Raw genomic sequence first — 22,530 nt, 5'->3', positions numbered from 1 at the left:
GGAAATGTAGTACAAACGTGAAACTGCAGACAGTGGTACCCTGGGTATGTTTTCCTAGAACTAAGAATTTAGAACAAATAAAATACTTTGCAGTCATATGATCTTCAAAGCACTTCCATACATATTACCTAACTTGATCTTCAAATCAACCCTGTGAAAAAGGCATAGCAGGGCTTATTAATTCCATTTAAAATCAAGAAAATGACACTATGAATAACTGTATGGTAACAAATTTGATAACTTAGATAAAATACACAAATTCCTAAAAAGACACAAGCGACTGAAACTGACTCAAGAGGAAATAGAAAATCTGAATAGATCTAGGACAAGTAAAGAGATTGAACTGGTAAATTAAAAACTCCCCCCCGCCCACACACACACAAAAAGACCAGGACCAGACTGGTGAATTCCACCAAGCATTTAAAGAAGAATTAACATCAATTGTTCCCAAACTTCAAAAAGCTATAGAAGGAGGAAACACTTCCCAATTCATTCTATAAGGTCAATATGACCCTGATGCCAAAACCAAACAAAGATATCACCAAAAATACCAAACCGAAAAACTACAGACCAATATTTCTTATTGAAAATCAATGCGAAAATCCTCAAAATACTAGCAAACCAAGTCCACCAACATATAAAAAGGCGTGATTTACCCCAGAAATGCAAGGTTGGTTGAACATCTGAAAATCATTTAGTGTAATATACCACAGCAATAGAATGGAAGACAAAACCCACATGATCATCTCAATATACACAGGAAAAACTGACAAAATCCAACATCCTTTCATGATTTAAAAAAAAAACAAAACTCAACAAACTGGGAATAAAAAGGAACTTCCTCAACTTGATAAAATACATCTCTGAAAAATCCAGAGCTAATGTCATATTTAATGGTAAAAGGCTGAATGTTTTTACCCTAAGATCAAGAAAAAGACAGGAATGTCAGCTCTCACCACTTCTATTCAAAATTGTACTAGAAATTCTAGCCAGGTCAATTAGGCAAGAGAAAGAACAAAAATGTATCCAGATTGAAAAGGAAAAGTAAAACTATCTGTATTTGCAGATGACCCAATTTTTTGTACAGAAAGTTCTGAGGAATCCACCAAAAATTATTATAACTAATAAGTGAATTCAGCAAGGTTGCAGGATACAAGATCAATATGCAAATGTCAATTGTATTTCTATACACTTGCAATGAAAAGTCCAAAACAAAATTATGAGAACAATTCCATTTATAGTAGTATCAAAAAGAATAAAATACTTAGAAGTAAATTTAACAAAAGAAGTGCAAGATGTGTACTCTAAAAACTACAAAGCAGTATTTGAAGAAATTAAAGAAGATCTAAATAAATGGAAAGGCATCCTATGTTCATGGATTGGAAGATTTAATATTGTTAAGATGACAATCCTCCCCAAATTTATCTATAGATTGAACACAATCTCTATCAAAATTCTAGCTGGCTTCTTTGCAAAATTAACAAGCTGATCCTAAAATTCATATGGAAATGTAATGGACCTAGAATAGCTATAACAACCTAGAGAAGAAAGAACAAAGTTGGAAGACTCACACTTCCTGATTTCTAAACTCACCACAAAGCTACCGTAATCAAGACAGTGTGCATAAGGAGAGACATATAGCTCAATGAAACAAAATCAAAAGCTCAACCCTTATACCTCTGGTCAACTGATTTTTGACAAAGGTGCAAAGTTAATTAAAAAGGGGAAAAAACAGTCTTTTCAACAAATGGTGCTGGGGCACTGGATACCCACATGCAAAATACCGAAGCTGCACCACTTCCTCACAACATGTACAAAAATTAACTCAAAATTGATCAAAGACCTAAATGTAAGAGCTCAAACTATAAAACTCTTAGAAGAAAGCACAGTAGTAAATCTCTGTGACCGTGGGTTAGGCAAAGCCTTCTTAGATATGACACCAAAAGCATGAGGGACAAAAGAAAAAAATAGATAAACTGAACTTCATAAAAAGTAAAAACTCTTACACTTCAAACGATACAACCAAAACAGTGAAAAGACATCCCACAGAATGGAAGAAAATATTTACAATCGGATATCTGATAAGGGACTTGTATCTAGACTACATAAAGTATTCTTACAACTCGAAGATAAGTAACCTAATTTAAAAATAGGCAAAGAATCTGGATAAACATTTTGCTAAAGAAGATATACAAACAGCCAAAAAGTACATGGAAAAATGCTCAACATTGTTAGTCATTAGGGAAATACAAATCAAAACCACCATGAGATACCCCTTCACACCTATAAAGATGGCTACAATCAAACAGATTAACAAGTGTTGGCTAGGATGCAGAGAAACTGAAAACCCCCATATACTGCTGGTAGGAATGTAAAATGGTGCAGCCACTTTGGAAAACAGTTTGACAGCTCCTCAAAATTAGAAACAGTAACCCTATGACCTAGGAATTCCACTTTTAGGTATACACCCAAGAGAAATGAAAACATACACCCACACAAAAAGCTGAACGTGAGTGTTCATAGCAGCACTATTCGTAATGGCCCAAACGTGAAAATAACCCGAATGTCCATCAACTGATGAATGGATACATAAAATACGGTTTATCCATAGAGTGGAATATTAATCAACAATAAAAAAAGAATGAAGTACTGACAGATGCTACAACATGGATGAACCTTGAAAACATTATGGTAAGTGAACAGAACCAGTCAGAAAAGACTACATATTGTATTAATTCCACCTATATGAAATGTCCAGAATAAGCAAAGCTAGTGAGACACAGAGTAGACTATCAGTTGCCTAGGACTGGGGGTGAGAGAAAAATGGGGGATGAGTGCTAATGGGTACAGGATTTCTTTGGGGGGAGGTGATAAAATGTTCTTAAAATTAGACTGCGGTGACAGCTGCACAACTCTGTTCATATATTAAAAACCACTGAATTGTATATACCCTTTAAATGGCTGAACTGTATGTGTGTGAATTATAGCTCAGTAAAACTGTTTTTAAAAAAAGAGAGAGAACAAAGAGACTCAGAGGGTAACAGAGCAGAAGCATGTCCTGCAATTCCTACAAAATGTTCTACTATATCACAGACTTACATTTCAGAAAATGCTTTAAATAGTCTCTTATGTGTCACCTGTAGGAACACATACTTGAGAGAGGTGGTAGGTCTCCCCATCACATCAATCTGGGATTTTAAATTTTTCTTAAGGAAGCCCACAACATGCTAGAGAAATTCTATTTACAGAAAGAGGAGAAAAAATGACATCACTCTTCTCTTCTACAACAGATGTAGCCAAGTATATGAACCATCTTAGAGACATGACAATTGGCATGCTCAAAAGGCTTTTGTTTTTGTTTTGGGGGTAGGGGGAGTTGTGTGCTTTTTAAAAGTCTTTTTGTATTTATTTTTAACATTGGACCTCTTCCCAGACCTCCCCCACACATTCCCTTGCTAAAACTACCTGTCTGCTGCTAAACGTCTGGGGAAGCCAAGGAGACCAAGGGGCCTGGGGAACAGGAGGCGGACAGCTCCTTCCAGACTCTGAGCTCTGCAGGGCCTTATACCCTGGTCCCTTTTGTGTCCCCAAAGCGGAAACTGAGCACTCAAGACAGAGCTGATGCTCATGGTCACTGCTGAGCTGATGTCTGATACATACAGGACCCCCTTCCCACCTGATCATCTTTCATACAGAACAAAAGTACACAGAACAGCAGTGATAAAGCCGTCCAGCTCTATCCGCAGGAGCAACCCTTGCTCTTCACTTGACCCTGTCCCTTCGAAGACCCCCCTCCTTTCTGTGTCTTCCCTCCCACCTTTGCTCTCAAGTCTGAACCAATGGAGGGCTTCAGGAGGGAAACACAAGGGGTCTGACCTGAGAAGACTGTTAAAAAGGTACGTATTAGCATTTAGGGAAGCGTCCAAAATGTGAACATTTTTTAGAGTTTCACATCTCTGAGTTCCCAGTCCCTCTAATTCCCCCCAAGTTGAGACATACTTCATATACGTACGTTCTCAGCCACTCAGCCAAGGACATCAGCCTTAAAATGGAGAAGTGCACTGTCCAGGGGCAGGACAACAGGATAACAGGACAAGGAGGCCTTTTCCAGGACTGCTGGGTAGACCCTAAGGGTGGTGGCCGCAGGACTCACGTTCCCCTGACAACCACTGGGGCCCCACAGCACGCAGAGCCTGGGCGTGACGAGGGTGGGAGTTCCAAGTGGGTGAGTCAAGGTGGGAAAAAGCACAACAGCCTTTTAAGTATGCTGCAATGTTAAGATGTCCCCACTTACAGCGGAAAAACAGCACCAACGCACACACGCACACCCTTGCCTGAGCCCAGACAACAAACTGACGGTCTAAACCTCCTCTTCCCCACCGTCCAAAAAACAAAGACAAAAACAAAAACATTACCCAGGAGCTTGGGGGGTGGTAATTTATTTGCTTTTTGTTAAGAGATGGGGCCAGGTGCTGGAAGCTTCTAACTCCTGAGAGAGGCTCACTCTAATATTCAAGACTCCGCAGGTAAAGAATAATCTGGAAAGTCACTCGATAAACTGGAAAAGTTTGTACTAAGGATGACGAAAGTACTTCAAATTTCCAAACCAGCGCCCCATGCTATTTTATTTAAAAAGAGACCCAAACCCTACCCTCTGAAGGCCAAGGTGACCGTAAGGTAAGAGGGTGGGGCTCACTCATCCGAGGAGTGCACCCCCAGGAACCCCAGCCTTGCCCAGAAGCTGAGCCAATGATGCGTCTGCTCTTCTCACTCAGGAGGTGCCCCTGGGTTTGGAACCACCTGGATTCGTCTGAAGCTACATTTCCAGTAGAGCAGAGACCCCTTGCACAGACAGAAGCCCTCCCCAGAGCCTTCTGCTCCAGCCCCAGCAGGCAGCAGGAGCAGAGGAGAAAGGGCGCGTGCTAACAGAGCTAGCAGAGACCTGAACTTCACTCTACTGCTGCCAAACCACCATAATACGCATCTCTTTAGAAATAATTACTAGAGCATTCAAAACACCAACTGCCTCTCTCACGAAGCAGCAACCACCCACACAGCTGGGAAGCAGACGCAGGATAAAGAAAGGGAGAATGTTGGGCAAGAGGGGAGCCTCCAGAGCAGGCAGATGCCTCCGCAGCAGGACGGGGACCCTGGCTGAAGGCCACGCCACGGCTCCCGCCTCCTCTGCTCCTGCACCCTAAGAAGAGGGGCAGAAGGAGAGGTGGGGGTGCAGGGAAGAGGCCCCAAAGGAAGGCGTAATGGGCTTCGTGGCAGGCAGCCTCCAAGGCAGCCCCCAGTGGGCCCCCACCTCCTGGTGTTCACGCCCTTGGACCCGTGTAACCAGAAGGATACTGTGGAAATAACAGAGTGTGACTTCTGAGGCTGTCATAAGAGATGCTGCAGCTGCCGTGCTGCAAGAACACTAAAGCAACCTCATGGAGAGAGGTCCACCCAAGGGGTAAAGAACTGAGGCCTCCCACCAACAGCCAGGCCGAGGTGCCAGCCGTGAGTGAGCTGCCCGACGAGGGGCCCCAGCCCCAGTCAAGCCTCCAGATGACTACAGTCCCAGCCAACGCCAGGAATGTATTCTCACAAGCAACCCCAAGACAGATCACCCCGCTAGGCTGCTCCCAAGTTCCAGACCTATGAAAATGACGTGAGATGATAAACGTCCAGTGGTTTCAGCTGCTAATCAGCTTTGGAGTTATGTTATGCAGCAATACATAAACAACACCAGACTCTGGGAAATTCTTCTTTCTACACCAAAATAGGGGCAGAGTCCCAGGAGACTGCACACGTCTCCACGCACCTGCCTTTCCTCACCCACACATGACTCACAGGTGGAGAGGGAAGCAAGAGCTATGACGAGTGTGTCCATTCCCTGTTTATTTCTCATGGATGAGCAGAAGCTGAGCATTAAGGAAGCAAAATGTTTTCAATCCAAAGGCACTGCTTACCCTATGATGCTTTTTCTTTTTTCCCTTCTGACTCGATGTCTAACTTGTGTGTAAACTTCTGATGTTCAAAACTCTTAAAATACATTTTATACTTCATATGTTATATATGCTAAGTTAACACATGTGGAAGATGTAATCTGGGCTTCCCTGGTGGCGCAGTGGTTGAGAGTCCGCCTGCCGATGCAGGAGACACAGGTTCGTGCCCCGGTCCGGGAGGATCCCACATGCCGCGGAGCGGCTGGGCCCGTGAGCCATGACCGCTGAGCCTGTGCGTCCGGAGCCTGTGCTCCGCAACAGGAGAGGCCATAACAGTGAGAGGCCCGCGTACCGCAAAAAAAAAAAAAAAAAGATGTAATCCCCTGATGATTTTTTTTTAAATTACTATCATTTAATAAGATACTAAAGAAGATGCTTTCCCCCATCACACACTCTGTCCTGGCAACGTTTTAAGAACTTTTATTTTCTCTGATAGGTCTTCTCTTAAGTCAGCGAAGAGAGGGAGATTCATACCTTCCCTGTGAGCTGGATGTGTGATCTTCAAAGCTGAACTTACGACCCCACTGCTGTAAAAGCTGTGGCCTCGATTTCCCAGTTTTTAGACTGGAAATCACATGTGTCCTATCTCACAGCATCACTGTTATAAAATCAAATAAGATGCTGGAAAAAAATTGCTTTCAATACGTACGGTCAATACAGCTGAAACAGAAAGTTGGGGGTCTGTTAGGTCAGAATCTTGCAGTGGGAAAGCTGGAGATCAAGAATTTGCTGTTGTATTTCCAGCAATGACATAGGGCAGAGGGACTGGCTAGGACAATGTCTGCGTCTGCCAAGCAGAACTGCCAGAATACATTTTTCCACTTGTGAATTAATGAAATACTCCGTTTGGCTACTATCCTCTTGTGAGTTTGGCCATCATCAATCTAGGCTCTGGGGATCTAATCATGTTTGTGAGAGCCCATAAAATTAGGTTCATGTCCACCCAAAGGTGAGGGTGAGACCTTGAACTCAGAAGCGGCAATCCCCTCCTAGGCCCAAGGTTAACAGTTATCAAATCCCCACAGAGACAGCTGTTCTGGGTGGATCAACCATGATCTTCCCGTCGCTAAGTCACTAATCTGAGTTTAGAAGACTGTGACGAAATGGCATATACTGCTAGGGCTTCCTATGAACAGTATTACTGATCACTTGGAAAAGGTACTATGACTGCTCTTTAAATGTTTAAATGGCTTTAGACCACATCCATTTTTTATGTGGAACATTAAGTGGTAGCAACGTAATTTTAGCAGGGCTGCTGACACCCCCTGTCCATACACCAGAGGAAATGCCTCCACCACCAGAAGCTATCAAAGAAAGTTATACTGCTTTATTTGATGCTCAGGTAAGCCCCAAATCGGGAAATGCAAGTCTGAGGTGAGTTCAATCATTACAATATTTAAGAAGGTCTTGACTTTGCTATTCACCTTAAAAGAATAATACTGCTTTGACAGTTACTAAAATCTTCACTTCCGGCAGGCACACTCTGCCCCTGCCCCCAAGTGTTTTATTCAACACTCTCTGAGTCTCTGCTGGAAAAAGGATACTTTTCCCCCAAGAGTACATTGTCCTTGGGTCAAGCACGATATAGAGGTAGAGATGCTCCCTACATGGCTCCTTTACATTGTTATAAATAAAGCAACAGAGAAACATGGCCTGATCCCATTTACTAACTAGTGAGAACCTCCAAGCTGATAGCTACAAACATTAAACGGGGGGGGGGGGGGGAAGGAATTGTATCATGTAGCTGAGGTTTTCAAGCCTACCGTTGAGATGTTTTCTCTTACAATAATCTAAAATAGTGCAATATAAAAATTTAAATTGTGAAAAAGCCTATCACATAAAAAAATTGAAAATAAAAATAAAAAGAGCATTAACCTGGAATGCTGTCAAAGGAGCCACATGGGTTGAACTGTCGGACTAGGTAACATTAAGGGTCCTTATTAGTCCCATTACTTCTAGGACATTCTAATAAAGCAATCCCTGCGGTAGGAGCAGGGAAAGGACGTCAAACTAAATCCCTAGAAGAACCACACTCATAGTTTCGACTAGAACATTTCAAGAAGTACCTCATGAAAAATGTTTGCATAATGTTTGCTTATACATGTAGCCCAAAGCCTTAGAATCAAAAATCTAAGGCTCAGATTTTAATAAGATCTCCCTTCTAGGTCTTATATAGATAGTCAAAAACAATCCAATAAATACATCATATCAACCACACAACCTATACCAACAATACACCATAGCAACAAATTACAAACTCACAAACACCCAAAGTTACATTAAATACACTTAATGGGCAAAAGTGAAAAGCCTCTATGATTGTACTTGTACTTAAATGATTCCAAAATTCTCCCCATTCTTCCCTAATTTCCTTTTTTCTCAGATCTTTTAGTCAATTGAAAATTAGGTATATTGACAGACCAAAACATTGTTTTGCAAGGGAGACCAACAGCCAGCCCAAACTAGTCTCTCCGTGATGCCTTACCTGACCATTCAGGCCTACAGGAAGGGCACCCAGCGCCCACAGTTCATCTGTTAATCAGCTACAGCCTTGTAGCTTTTTTTAAATGAAGTTTAATTACTTAAACTTTATAATTTTACCAAAATTGTCGTAAGTGTGGATCTCAGTCGGCAAACTCTTCTGTAAAGAGCCAAACAGTAAATATTTTAGGCTTTTGCCCATCTTTCTTTCAGTCTCTATTCCGAGTACTCAACCTGCTATCTTAGTGCAAAAGCAGCCAGACAACAGCGAAATACACAAGCGTGGCTGCATGCCAACGAAACCTCATTTATGGGCCCTGAAATCTGAACTTCCATATATTTTTCAAACAAAATATGTTTCTCCACCATTTAAAAATGCAGAAACCATTCTCAGCTCTCAGGCAGAACAGCAAAAGGCAACAGCAGGCCAGATTTGGCCTATGAGCCACCATTGGCTGATACCTGATTTAGACTAACCCAAACTGTGTCGACAAACAAGTCTGCAGTCCCCACAGGCCTCCAGCAGTAGATACCTATGCGCTGACCCTGTTTATCTCTCTCCTTCTGTTCTGGAGGACCACAGTGTGTGTCTGGAATATCTAGCCATCTAATCAACACATCAAACAGGGTAGTTTTGTTCCAAGGGCCTAGAGAGCTTCAGCGTGAATTAAAATTCCCTCTCTCAAAGAAAGGTAACAACCTGTAAATAAAGGGATGTGTGTGTGTGTGTGTGTGTGTTGAGGGGAGGTGTCAATTAACAGAGGACAGCCACTGCAGCTTTCGCTTTTATGACCCGAAACACTGGACAAAACCACAGTCCATTCGCACCAAAAAAACCCAAACAACAAAAAACAGATGAACTTGAGATTGTGCCTTTCAAAAGTCCTTTCCTAGGTGATGTCTCCTTACTGATACATCTCCCAGCAAAGAGAAAGAGAAGAGTTAACACCAGCAATTTAAACACCCGTTGCGGAGGAAGGCAGACAGATAGCAAACACAGAGCTATCAGCCCAAGCACTATAGCCACCATTCTGGTACATTCAAGAAACTTCTTGGCCTACAGTTTTATTTTAACAGTTAGTCTGAAACCGGCTTCTATCTGTGGCTTAAAAAAACCGTACAACCTCATCCACTGTCTAATTCCTAGTATGGCATACAATCCTGCCTTAAGAAGAGTTATTACAGGCCCATCTCAGGGATATTGCGGGTTTGGTTCCAGACCACTGAAATAAAGCAAGTATTGCATATAAAGTGAGTCACATGCATTCTGTTGTTGTTTTCCCAGTGCATAAAAAAAGTTATGTTTACACTATACTGTAATTAAGTATGCAATAGCATTATGTCTAAAAAGACAATATATACACTTTAAGTAAAAAGCACTTTATTACTAAAAAATGCTAAACATCATCTGACAATGCAGGGGTTGCCACAAACCTTCGACCTGTAAAAAATGTTGTATCTGGGAAGTGCAGTACCATGAGATACGTCTGTATAGAGTTCAGACACTTTAGGTCCCTAAAAAGCTTCCAATAAAAAGAAAATTAGTTCAAAATAGATGTAGATGTTTCCCCAAGTTCAAAGAATTAGATGGAGTCCATGGGTACAGTACATGGGACGCAGCCACACATTTGAGGGCCCTTCTACACCAGGAAGCCAGGATCTTCTATATATGTTAATTCCAACCCTGACCAGCTAACAACTCATAGATCATCCCCAGAGAAGACAGAGTCTTACATGATCTATACGTGCTGTTGCCCCATGTCCTGCACCACAGAAACATGGAAGACTAACCTTATCAGGAGCCAAATAATCAACAATTTTTGGAGAAAGAGAACCATCCAGGCCCAGAAATTAGACTTAAACATTAGACTCCAGAAACTTTTGTCCACTGATCTCTTTCCTGGTCAGCCTTGTGCTTTGGCTGTATTTTTACACGTACTGTGTATCATGACAAGGCCATCAACAGGGCTCTGGACAAGGACTGGGTGTTGGGGAGAAGAAACCCTAGAAGGCAGCATACTGCCAGGCTGATGAGGAATCATGCTGTTATCTAAAGACCCTAAATTGAAAGATTTCATAATATGCAGTGGCTGTTTCCTAGGATGTACCCCTGCCATATTCATGGTCCGCAATCATGATCTCCTCCACTGAGATTTCTTGGTTCATAAACTCTCTAAAAGGAAAACTTCAGGAATTCCCTGGGGCTCCAGTAGTTAGGACTCTGCACTTCCACTGCAGGGGTCACGGGTTCAATCCCTGGTTGGGGAACTAAGATCCTGCAAGCCGCACGGTGTGGCCAGAAACAAACGAACAAAAAAAGACACAAAAGGAAAACTTCTAGAAAGAGTGAAAAAGAGAGTATGAGCTACAAGTTACCAAAACTTGTAAAAATGAGTCAGTGGCACAGGAAGGACCAAACAATTGGGTCTGTGTGGTTCTGGGGGCCTGGGCCATACTGGCCTCCATTCAATTAGCAAAGAATCTGTCAGGATGAATCAGACTACCAGCTGACAGGATGGTGAGGAAGGGGGCGGCCCAGGCTGAGCAATTCAAAGAGGCTTTCACACGGCTACTTAACGTGTCTTGTGAGCTTTATTTGAATTTGAGGGGAAGGCCACAGAATAGTTCTCTCAGGCTTTCAAATCTCCATTCTGATCTGCCAATCCTGAGAGAAGAAAAAGGGAAGCTATGAAGCGGCATCTCTGTCACTGAGATTGCTACACAGCAAAGTGCCACACACAAGTCCTCCCACACGCAAACCTGCCTGTTCCCACACGGTCTCTGCCTGAACCCATGGTACCAAGCAGCCCAGGGACAGTCGGGGGAGTTCTCAGCAGGGCAGCACGGTATGGAGCTCACCATTAAAGCAAAACCACATCACAAAAAGCTGATATCATTTCCCCAGTAATTCCAGCTCCGTCACGAAGTCCAGCACAGGGAAGCTGACCTCCCGTGGCGACCCATGAGGAAGCCGCTAAGCAAGAAAACAGAATCACTGTTGGGAGAATAAAGTCATGATCAGATCAAAAACTAGGTAACTGGATAACTGAAAGCTGGCTCTACTTTGTCACTGCAGGTGACAGTGACAGACACTGGAATAGAAAAAGCATGTGAAAAGGACATCCCTCCTAGACGCCCGTCTCCAGGCAGCAGCCCGCCAGCCTTTGACAAAGGAGTCAAGGCATCACCCCTCTGCTCAAAGCCCTCTGCTGTGGGCTGGACTGTGCTCCTCCAAAAGACAAGCTCAAGCCCTAACTCCCCACACCTTGGAATGTGGCCTCATCTGGAAGTACAGCTGAGCCTTGAACAACGTGGTGGTTAGGGGTTCCGACCCCCGACCACCCAGCACCGTTGAAAACCCTCCACATCAGCGGTGCTGCACCCTCAGATTCAACCAACCGTGGATCATGTAGTACTCTAGAACATACTTACTGAAAAAAACCTGTGTGAGTGGACCCGCACAGTTCAAACCCACGTGGCTCAGGGCTCCACTGTGGTATCTTTGCAGTAATCCAGTTAAGAGGAGGTCAACCTGCATTAGGGTGGCCCCTAAACCCAACGACTGGTGTCCTTATAAGTCAGCCACATGGAAGACACAGAGACACACAGGGAGGAGCTGGCCATGGAATGAAGGAGGCAGAGAGGGAAGTTTTGCTGCCACAGGCCAAGGAACACCGAGAACTGCTGGCAACCACGAGAAGCTAGAAGAAACAAGGAAGAATCCTTGCCTAGAGCCTTTGGAGGGAGCGTGGCCCTGCCAACACCTTGATTTCGGACTTCTGGCCTCCAGAGCTGTGAGAGAATCAATTTCTGTTGCTTCAAGCCGCCCTGTTTGTTTTTGGCACTTTTGAAAGGCAGCCCCTTCCTGTCTCACTCAGGAGGAAAATCAGTGCCTCGTTAAGAGGTGACCCAGGCCTCCCCCGACCCAGCTGACTGTGGCTCCCAGAGCTCCCTGCCCAGCAGGTCGCTGCAGCCACCCTGGCCTCTTCCCTGGTCCTCGAACATGCTGCCACCCTGCCACCACGCGCCGGCCCACGCGCAGGCTGCTGCTGTCTCAGACCTTCGCAGGTGCCATCCTCTGCTGGAAGATTTCTCGGGAACCTGCACAGCTGTTCCCCTCAATCCTCCTTCAGGGCTCTGCTCAAGTCCCCTGATCATTTGGGCTCCCCCACCCCCCATCGGCCTTCAGCGCCTCCTACCCGCCCCCGCTCTGTTCCCCCTTCCCCTGCTTTATTTTTCTCCAAAATCCTTAGGACAAGCTGACATATACATTTTGCTTAACCTCTAAGAGGCCCGTCTCCCTCTGTAACGCTGGCTTGCAGAGATCGGGACTGTTTCACTGCTGAACCCCAGCCCACTCTGTTTACTGGATAGCTAAATGCATTCGATCAGGACAGGTGAAATTTTACTCAAAACTGGCTGTGTGACAAAAAGGGTTTCTACTAATGAAGCGGAACAGCAACAGCTTCTGCAGATGAAGGGCAGGCTCCAGGCTGGGCTCTGAGGGGCCGGGGGAGAATCTCCCATCTCGGGGGGACTCGGGGGCTCACTACCATCCCTGGTGGAAGAGGGAGCAGTGAACAACTTTGAAACAGCCTCTTAAGAGTCCTCCTCATCTAAAAAAGTCAACTCTTACCTATAATTCTTGTCTCCAGCCACACCGTGCAGAAGGTGAGCTGGCCTGAGAAACGTGTGAAGCCAAAGCTAAACATGCCTCCACCAGGGCAGCGCCACACACAGTTTTGTTGTTTAGGGGCCGAGGGGAAGGGCAGCGCCACACACAGTTTTGTTGTTTAGGGGCCGAGGGGAAGGGCAGCGCCACACACAGTTTTGTTGTTTAGGGGCCGAGGGGAAGGGCCCAGCAGGAATGTTCTGATAATGATCATCTCATACTGCAAATGTACAGCCTACTTAGGGAAGAAAGCCTCTGACCACCACATTCGTAAAAGAAAATAAACAAATAAATAAACAAGAAAACCATTTCAAATGAGCCAGGAGCTTTCAAACAGCTCCGGCTTAGTAAGGAGATAATCCCAACCTTTTCAAATGGCCCTAAATCAACACTTTTCCTTCCCTCATTTACATTTTCAAACCTTTAAACAAAATAAGGCCAAAAAGGAAAGTCTTTCTTTACCTTGGGTTTTGGCCCCAGGGCCTGCCAGTCCTAGGTGTGAATCACAGGATTCCTTGCAAGGTGATCTGATGGGCGTTTCAGCTTCAGGGGTCTCAAAATTACCTTCAGAATCCGAGCTGCCAAGGGGGAAAAATGAGGAATTACCACTTTCAACGGTATTTCCGACACCCTTTATAGTCTACATATCCGCAAAGTCCAGTATTTTTGCCTAATTTTACAACCTGCGCGTCCTCAGCATGGGCTGGCCTGTGGGAGCTGCTGCCGCGCCCTCCTCGGGCTTCTGTCTGGCCTCCTGTCTCCCTGAAATCTCCTCCATCCTCAGGAGACTTTTTCCAGCACCATTTTTTTTTTGAGGTCATCCTTCCCTCTGATACCCCAAAAAAGCCCTTTCACCAGACTCCTTTTCTCACAAGAGCCCTTTCCTGGAGGTTTAAATATTAAATTGCCCCCTCGTTCTAAAAAAAATTAAGCCAATATTCGCCATGATGCCTTTTTCTTTGGTAGGCCTCTACCTGTCTGGAACTCACCCGGCCAGAGGCCGAGGATGCTGTCACCTGCCTTCCGCAATCACACGGGTGACAGCTCAGCAGACACCACCATTTCTCACCAGCTGCCAGGAGCCTGTCATCACGCGACCTTCTTTACTAAGGCTGCATTTTCGGGACACAGGGGAACCCCCAGGAGGGCCTGGGAGCGACTTCTTCCCCACAGGGAAGGCCCCAAGTTCCACCGGGTGTGACCCACGACTGTGTGTGTGTGTGTATGTGTAGGGGCGGGGGGCTGGGGGCTCGAAGCTTAGAGAAAGTGACCGAGGCAGACGGGGATGCAGAGAGACTGCAGATTCTGGGTTAGGTTCAGAAAGATCATACTGAAACGGGGGGAAGAAAATACCCGGGAGGACAGAACATCCTGAACCTTCGAAGGCACAGCGGGGACCTGGTTACAGGCAGGGACGCAGCATTGCCATGAACACGGTTACGCGGGTGGCGACCACACACACGCACACAGACTGAGCCGCAGATGGATGGATGGATAGCAGCGCGTTTGCATTTTGGCAGGAACGCGTGTACTTGCCTGAAACTCAAGGATTTGGTCTCGGCTTGCGAGTCCTCCTCCTCGGGGTCGCCCTCGGGCCCTCCGGCCTCGTCCTCTCCGGCGACCCCGCCGCGCACCGCGGACCACGTCCATTTCGCCCACTGCACTGGGGACAGGATCTGCCAGGGGCTGAACGCCATGAGCGCGGCTCCTCCGGCTCCGGCTCCTAGGAGGACGGGAAAGGGGAGAGCCCTTTTTCCCTTTCAAAATGGAGGGAACCGGTGACAGGCGCCCGGACGCGTTTCCAGCGGAGGCGCGGATGTGGTTAAACTAGCGCCGTCGGGGGCCCGGGTGGAGCGCTTCCTCTCCTCCGGCTGGCAGCGCCGCTTCCTCCGCGTCCTCCTTCCTGAACGTGCGGCCACGGCACCCCCGCGCCCGGCGACTCCCGCGGGGGAGATGCCTCTCCTGGGGCCTCCTCGGGGCCCGGGTCCACGACGCCCGGCGGCTCGGCCTTGGCTGCACGGTGGCTCAACTGCTCCCGGTCCCTGCGGCCCGGCTCCCGTCTCCCGGCTCCCGCCTCCCGGCCCGCTGGGCGCGCATCAGTTGCGGCGGAGCCGCGCCCCAGGAGCCGCCCCCTCGGACCGTACTACTCGCGCCCGCGGGCGGGGGCGCCCGCGGCGGCGGCACTTTGAAGCGCGCGCGCCCGCCGGATCCCCCCGGCTTCGCGCCACAGTGGTCGCGCCCTCCCTGCGGGAAGGGGCTTCTCTGCTAAGACCCTGGCCGCTGGCCGAGCACCCGGGCGCCGGGAAGATCCGTTTTCCGTGTACGTGCACGCTGGACTGTGCCTCCTTCCCTTTTTATTTTTATTTTCTCATCTTGCTACTGCGACTTAATGGCGTTAGTGATACTGGATCGCAGAGAAGTTCAGCCCCTTATTATAAAAAACTCTGAGGCCGCTGTTGACTGTGTTTTCCCCTCCCTAATAGGACGGCGTGGAAGATTTCAGCCTGTTCACCTTCAACCTTCAGATCCCTCAGCAACGCGGCAAGAGTAGCCAAGGTCTGGGATTTTAGATGCTTTGTGGCTCCTCAGTCCTCACTGGTGGAACTGCCGTGGCGAGGTCTTGGGTAAAGGGTGCTAAATTACCCTGTGAAATTAGAGCTTGATCCGTTTCCCATTCTCCTTTTTGAGGCATAACTTCTAAGTGTTTGGTCTCTGACTCCGTTTGCTGCTTCCGAAGTCTGCCAACAGGCCTAATGATTTCAACCTTCAAAATAAAAACCCTCTGTGTTTGAAGGGAGAGGCAGGGAAGTAGCAGAGCTCTCCTCTGATTTTCTTCATTTTCTATCAAGGGATTCTACTGAGGGATTGCGCCTCTCAGAATCACCAAGGCACCAAGCGAACCTGCCTCAAACAACCAGGCTTCATGATCTCCTTGCCTGGATAAGGCGTTTCTTGTACTCCTGTAATTTCCAGAGTTGCAGGTTCCCACAGAGACAGCAGCTCCAGAATTTAGAACAAAGTCAGGCTGAAACTGCCACACGGACGTCTCCACTGAAAGGGGTTGGCACAGCAAACTGTTGATGAATCATGACTGTCTTACACATTTGATAACAAAAACAAAAGCAAAAATAACGCAAGATCAGGCGTGGCAGGTAGTCTCACCATAAGAGACGGATGGGGGTTCGCCTGCACTCTAGACTAGAGGGCTGGGATGTCTGGATGCTTTAGAATTCATCCAGCTCCTTCCCAGAGATAAATACAACTGTCTTGACCGTACTGGAGACTACAAAGATGAGAAATAAGCAGGAGTCGTTTTTTTTCGGGTCTGCATGAAATACGCCACAATACTATCCAACTGGTCATATTTTTTGGTTTATGGCTCACCACACAAACCTTCAGATTGTAAGGTTCCCCCCAAGTTCCTGGATCTGACACGTGTTTTGTTGCCCAGGTAAATCTGTAGCTGGCATATAGTAGGTCCTGTTCGTTCTTCCTCCTGAGCGGTTCTCGAAACTTTTCCCTCCTCTGCATCCCCACTGTGACTGACATAATTCCCACACTCCCTAGTTTTCATAGATCTACTGTAAATGTGTCCAATTGGCTCTACCTCTGAGGGTCGTCTCGGCTGGGGTCACCCTTGCCTGGCTGATCTGTGACTTGCGCTCTAGTCTTGCTATTCCTGCTCCCCTCTCCTCCGACCCTTTGTAGTCGTAGCCATAATCTCTACAGAATTGGTTCTGAACTTTAATATGTCCAAGAATCATCTGGGGCCCCTCTTTAAAAGTCCAAATCCAAATTGCCAGCAGATTCTGGAAATCTGTATTTTGACCAAGTGTCCTGGGGAATTTCTTCCACAGGATAAATTTGGGAAACAATGACCAGCTTGAGCCAACTAACTGCTGCATCAGCAACAATCTCCCTTTTGCCTGCAGTTTTGCACCCTCTTCCCCAACCCCCCCACCCCCCGCCCTGGCCTCCATCCCCATGTCAAGTCCCCAGGCCTTGACTGCCCAAACTTCCTTCCTCACCCAGCGCAGGTGTCTACCGTGGGAAAACAGACTGATTTCTCCCTGCTTTCTACCATCTCTATAACCCGAACATTCAGAGAGACTTTGACTGTGGCCCTTAGGTAGTTTTGAAATAGGGTACCATTAATAGCTACACCAGGACAACAGGCATAAACCAGGACGTCCCAGGACATAAGGTCACCCTACACTTAGCGCACTACATATAACATATTTGTTTACATGTCTCTCCCACTTCTGGACCATAAGCTTTTAAACGGCAAGGACCACGTCATATTTATGATTTATTTTTGTTTCCCCAGAAATCAGGACAGGGCCACACACTCGGTAGGGTGTTGTGTAAATGTGCAGAAAATGAATATTCCAGTTTACAACAGACCTTCTAAGTTTGGCTAGGGTGACATAAATTCCTAAAGCCTGACTCTTCTGGGGAAATCAAGATTTTGAACCAGCATAGCACAGAAACCAGATGAGTGATGGCCCCAGCAAGACAAAGCCCAGACTACAGAGCAATTTCTTGAAATTAAAGAGGTAAATGCCCAGATTTCTGAAAATCTCTGCAAACTCCTGGACTTAACGTGAACAGCAATAAAGTAAGTAATTACTCTATAGCCTGAATTACTTTTATTGTCTAGAACAAATAATGAGGCTGATATGTCAATTTTCCGGTAACTCTGGTAAAGACTGGGCAATGTTTGACAACCAAGGAAAACCATCATTTTGCTGCTAAGCCCTTAGCTTCAAGGAGCAGAATGTCTGCAAATGGAATGTCTTTGTTTTGGAAGTGACCGTAAGCACAGGAACGGCCCATCCGTTCTCTTCCTTCCTCTGCTCCTTGGCCTTCACAGAAGCTTTGGATCAATACACCATGAAAATGTAAAATGAAACTCCCTGAAACACTCCACACAGGTGGCCCGGCCAGGCACATACCTCGCCGCTAACGGATGCTCCAGAGGGGTCTGTGAAATGGGTCTCTTTGGTAAAAAGTAAAATAAAATAAAATAAGATAAAATATATGAGTAAGCAAATTCACACAGGCAAACAGCTATCCATTTAGTGGCACAGCTACTGTGAGAATGTCTGGGGGAATGTGGCAGGAGGGGAGGGCGGAGGCAGGGTGGGGCCTGACCGGGAAGGATCCTTCTACTGTTCAGGAGTAGATCCTAACTCAGATTGAACTGGATCTTGCAGTAGGGGGAGCAAACACAAGTCCCTACCTAGATAGTGTGAGGGAGCGACGAGGCCTGGGTGGCAGCTGGAGAACCCTGAGGAGGCTAAGGGGCGGCCCGACCCAGTTCCTGGTGCCCATCGAACAATCTCCCAAGAGAAACCCAAATCCTGGCTTTTATAAGACATCTTCCAAGCTTCCATGTTTGTTTGTTTGGCCGTGTGGCATGAGGAATCTTAGTTCCCCGACCAGGAATCGAACCCGTGTCCCCTGCGGTGGAAGCGCAGAGTCCTAACCACTGGACCGCCGGGGAAGTCCCTAAGCGTTCGTGTTCTTACTAATTTCAATTGTTTTAAACCTTGTGGAGGCCATCGCAGCGCAGGACAAACAAAAGCCACTTTGTGCGCCTGCGTGGCCCATGGACCCTGGATGGGCCGAGGGGAGTCATCATGCTTTGGAGCCAGTAAAAAACACTTCCATTTAGAAAGATCATTCTGGTAACAACCTGCGGGCTGGGATGGAAGGAGTGAAGAATGGGAGATGCCTGAAAGTGCTGTTTTCCCTGCCCCAAGCCGCCTGAATAAGGCAGACGGCTTCTCTTCCAGAGGGTAAAGAAGCAGAACTGGAATTAGCATCCTTATCTTTCACTCCGTCCCTGGTCCGGGAACTAAAATCCCACAAGCTGCGCGGCCAAAAAACTTTTTTTAAATTTAAATAAATAAATGAATAAAGAAGAAGAATTGGAGCTGTGAGCAATCCAAGCGCAATTTACAACAGAAGGAAGAGAAAACTGCTATTGTGAAGAAAACCATTGCCGACGGCCAGTGAATTTCTGACCGCCCGTGTGTACCAGATGATGTTCCGGAGAGGATGAGGGTGGGACCAGGGTGGCACTAGGGAATCACAGAGATAAAGTCACCGCTGGTGACTTTAAAGGTCAGGCAGGCAGACCCATCAACTCATCTGTTGATGATCAACTCATCTGTATTTCCTAACAATTGACGAATTCGGTGAGCATAAGATACACCTAATTCAATTAACATGAAATGGCAGATTGATGATGTCACCAACGTGGCAGGGCATCTCTGAAGGGCTGAGAAAAAGCATGGGCCCATACCGACTTGAAACGGCCAATGGCAACTAGGTTTAGGTGCCTCAGCGGAACCTCGACAGACCATGTCCCCTCCCCACCCTGCTTTTTGAGAGCCACCCTGTCCACGGACTGAGCTTCCAAGACACGGTGGGGCACTCTGGGCGTGTGCTCACTCCATCAGCCCGATCACTGAGCTAAACACCCTCAATCCTTAACCTTTTTCTACTCGAATATTTAAGTGATGAAGGTCTCTAAGATGCAATGATAAGAGTATCTTACATAATAAAGTTTCATCCGATCTCTATAATCATTCTCTGGTAGTGGGGCAGGTTTTCTCATTCTCAATTTGCCGATGAGGTAACTGAAGCAGAAAGGGCAGCCACCTGCCTGAAACTGCGCCACAGAACTGAATATGGAACCCTAGTCTCCTACCTTTCAGTACCCTTCCTTTGCTTTGTATCAAATTGGAAGAAAGCAGAAAGCCCTTGGAGCCCCTTGGTAGCTTGTGGTTCCATCAGCTGGACGGCCCTCTCAATTTCTTGCTGCTGCTGCAGTCCTGGCTTCCTGCTTACCTTGCACGGGCTGCAAAGTCACAACTAGGAATACGTCACTCCACCAGTGAAGAGCTGCCTCTGCCAACAACGGCATCTGAGGTATTCAAGTAAGTTCAGGTTACAGTCTTAACCTTGCAAGATCCGATGCTATCCTTTACCTGGAGGCTATCATCACCTAGAGAATCACAATCCTCCCTCCACCACCCAAACACGCCCAAATCGGGGAATTTGTAGTATGCGTTTACCCTGAAAATTACATCCTGAAGAGAACCTCCTTTCTCATTTTTTTTAAACAGAAAAGTTGGATTTATGTCCATAGCTAAAACTCTTTCAGAGCTCCAAGAAGATTAAAAGGGATTCAGATTGCATCCATTAAAGAGTTGGCCAAGCTCCCCACCTAGGAGACCTGCTCCAGATTTTGCTCTGGTGAACAGCTCTCGACAGATCCTCTCTCTCATCTATTTTGTTCTGTATCACAAAAACAAAGTTTGACTTCCTCAGAAAGTATGTCATTCCCCCTAGGTCAGGGGTCCCCAACCCCTGGGCCGTGGACCGGTGCCGGTCCAAAATAAAATAAATCCCCCCCAATCAACCTTCCCATCTGCTGGACGGGAAGAACACTGATCACATGGCCCAGATTTTCTGAGATCATCCTGACATCAAATATTCTACCCAGTGTCCACATAAAGACTCGTCCCCATTTTCATTTACAAAACACTGTCACCAAGTAGTTAGAAGGTACAGATTGGGAGGGCACTTGGAAAGGGCAGCAGAGAGTCACTGGTAGGAGGATGTGGAGAGAGGTATCCTCTCAGAAGAAAGAATAAAACCACAAGAAGGTTTCCAAAGTAACTGGGAAACCCACTCCACTGAAATCCTCACTCTGGGCACGTGGGGGAAATTTCATCACAGGACCTTGCGTGTTTGTGACCAAAAATCTTCTTGTGTTTCTAAAAGAAAAAGATCAGGGCTTCCCTGGTGGCGCAGTGGTTGAGAGTCCGCCTGCCGATGCAGGAGACACAGGTTCGTGTCCCGGTTCGGGAAGATCCCACATGCCGCAGAGCGGCTGGGCCCGTGAGCCATGGCCGCTGAGCTTGTGCATCCGGTGCCTGTGCTCCGCAACGGGAGAGGCCACAAGAGTGAGAGCCCCGCGTACAGCAAAAAAAAAATAAAAAGAAAAGAAAAAGATCAGAAACTAAGAAGCAAATTCCATGACATGATATGCAGCCTACTGTTACTTCCAGCTTTTATCTTTTTATGCTAAAAGTTTAACTGCCATAATTTGGTTCTGAAACTACATGTGTGTGAAAATTCAAGGAAAATATATTCTTCTACATCTCTGTTATAGTACAAAGCAGGGAGAGGGGAAACCTGTCCTTTTTGTGGGTGTTAAAATTTGTAAAAGTGCCAAATATTAACACACTGCTAATAAATATAAGCTAAATGACTAGCTGGATAGGAAGACATAACAATGTTCCAAGTTGGTAAAATTAAATATTGTAGAGACGGCAGTCCTACTCAATTAATTTATAGGTGTAATGCGATGTCCATCAAAATTCTTAGGGAATTTTTCTGAGGATTTCTCAATAGTTTTCAAAAATTTATCTGGAAAAATAAACTGGTAAGCATACTTTAGATTCTTTTAAAAAATGTCAAGAAGGGGATTAATTATGCAAGATATTAGACACATTTATGCAAAAATAGACATATCCTTGTTCTGTGAAACAGAACAGAAAGCCCAGAAAAAAACCCTGTAAGATATAGGAAGTTGTTATATGATAGAGAAGAGGTTACAATACAGTGGGGAAGGGAAGATTACTTAATGGTTGAAGAATAATTGGTTGGCAATGGGAAAAAGCTCAAATTCAACACTTACCTCAGAGCATATACCAACATAAATTCCAGATGGATTAGATGGCTAAATAATACAAGTCAAACCATGGGGAGAAAACAATCTAGAAGCAACAGAATCTGTCAAAGCTCTGTCAGAAGGATGACTGTCCAAACTTTGGAGCAATTCACGAAATCACACACCAAATAAAGATCGCAGATTTTGAACCAGACAGTCTGGAATTCCCAGGGCAGCCCTAGGGAGGTAAACACCTCATAGCACCCTGCTGCCTCCCAAAGGGAGGTGACCTTGCCTGAAACAATCTACCATAAGAAGACGAAAGCTCCTGAACATTTGCCTTCAAATTAAAAGGCAAACAGACAGGCTGAGGAAAATAGTGGCAACCCAGAGCTCACCCTGTTATTACCTAAGGAACTCGTGGAAACCAGTAAGATCATCCAAACCCAGCAGAGACGTGAGCAGTTATAACTGCATCCTATGCGTCGACACCATTATGAGCGCTTTGCAAGCATTATCTCATCTTAGTCCCCGCCCCCTTGCCCCACAGTCTCATGAGGAAGGTATTATTCCGGCTTAAAAAAAAAAGCAGGACAAGTTGGCTACATTTTCAACCTCTAGAGCAGGGGCTCTTGATCTGGGCTTAGTAAGGAAGGACTTGAGAAGATCATGACTTCCTTGAAGTTACATGAGAA

The 22,530-nt window shown here is 46.1% G+C and overlaps 1 protein-coding gene across 6 annotated transcripts in view; it reads right to left on the bottom strand.

The window, feature by feature from the left end:
- Positions 1 to 22,530, bottom strand: part of TACC1 (transforming acidic coiled-coil containing protein 1) — a 108,447-nt gene that overhangs the window by 39,198 nt on the left and 46,719 nt on the right. For 4 of the 6 annotated variants that reach the window (XM_082863715.1, XM_082863713.1, XM_082863712.1 and 1 more), the window contains one exon: positions 13,609 to 13,724. Coding sequence is in view for 5 of the 6 variants with exons in the window: in XM_082863713.1 (XP_082719839.1) it covers positions 13,609 to 13,724 (116 nt within the window). In the remaining variant the exon portion in view is untranslated. Of the gene's footprint in view, positions 1 to 13,608; positions 13,725 to 14,682; positions 14,865 to 22,530 lie in introns of those variants that run through there. The other 2 variants (XM_082863716.1, XM_082863717.1) reach the window with 1 other exon arrangement.

The sequence above is a fragment of the Leucopleurus acutus genome (assembly GCF_964270905.1).
Source record: "Leucopleurus acutus genome assembly, chromosome: 21".
In the NCBI taxonomy this organism is placed as follows: domain Eukaryota; kingdom Metazoa; phylum Chordata; class Mammalia; order Artiodactyla; family Delphinidae; genus Leucopleurus; species Leucopleurus acutus.
This window is presented reverse-complemented; position numbering and strand designations above follow the sequence as displayed.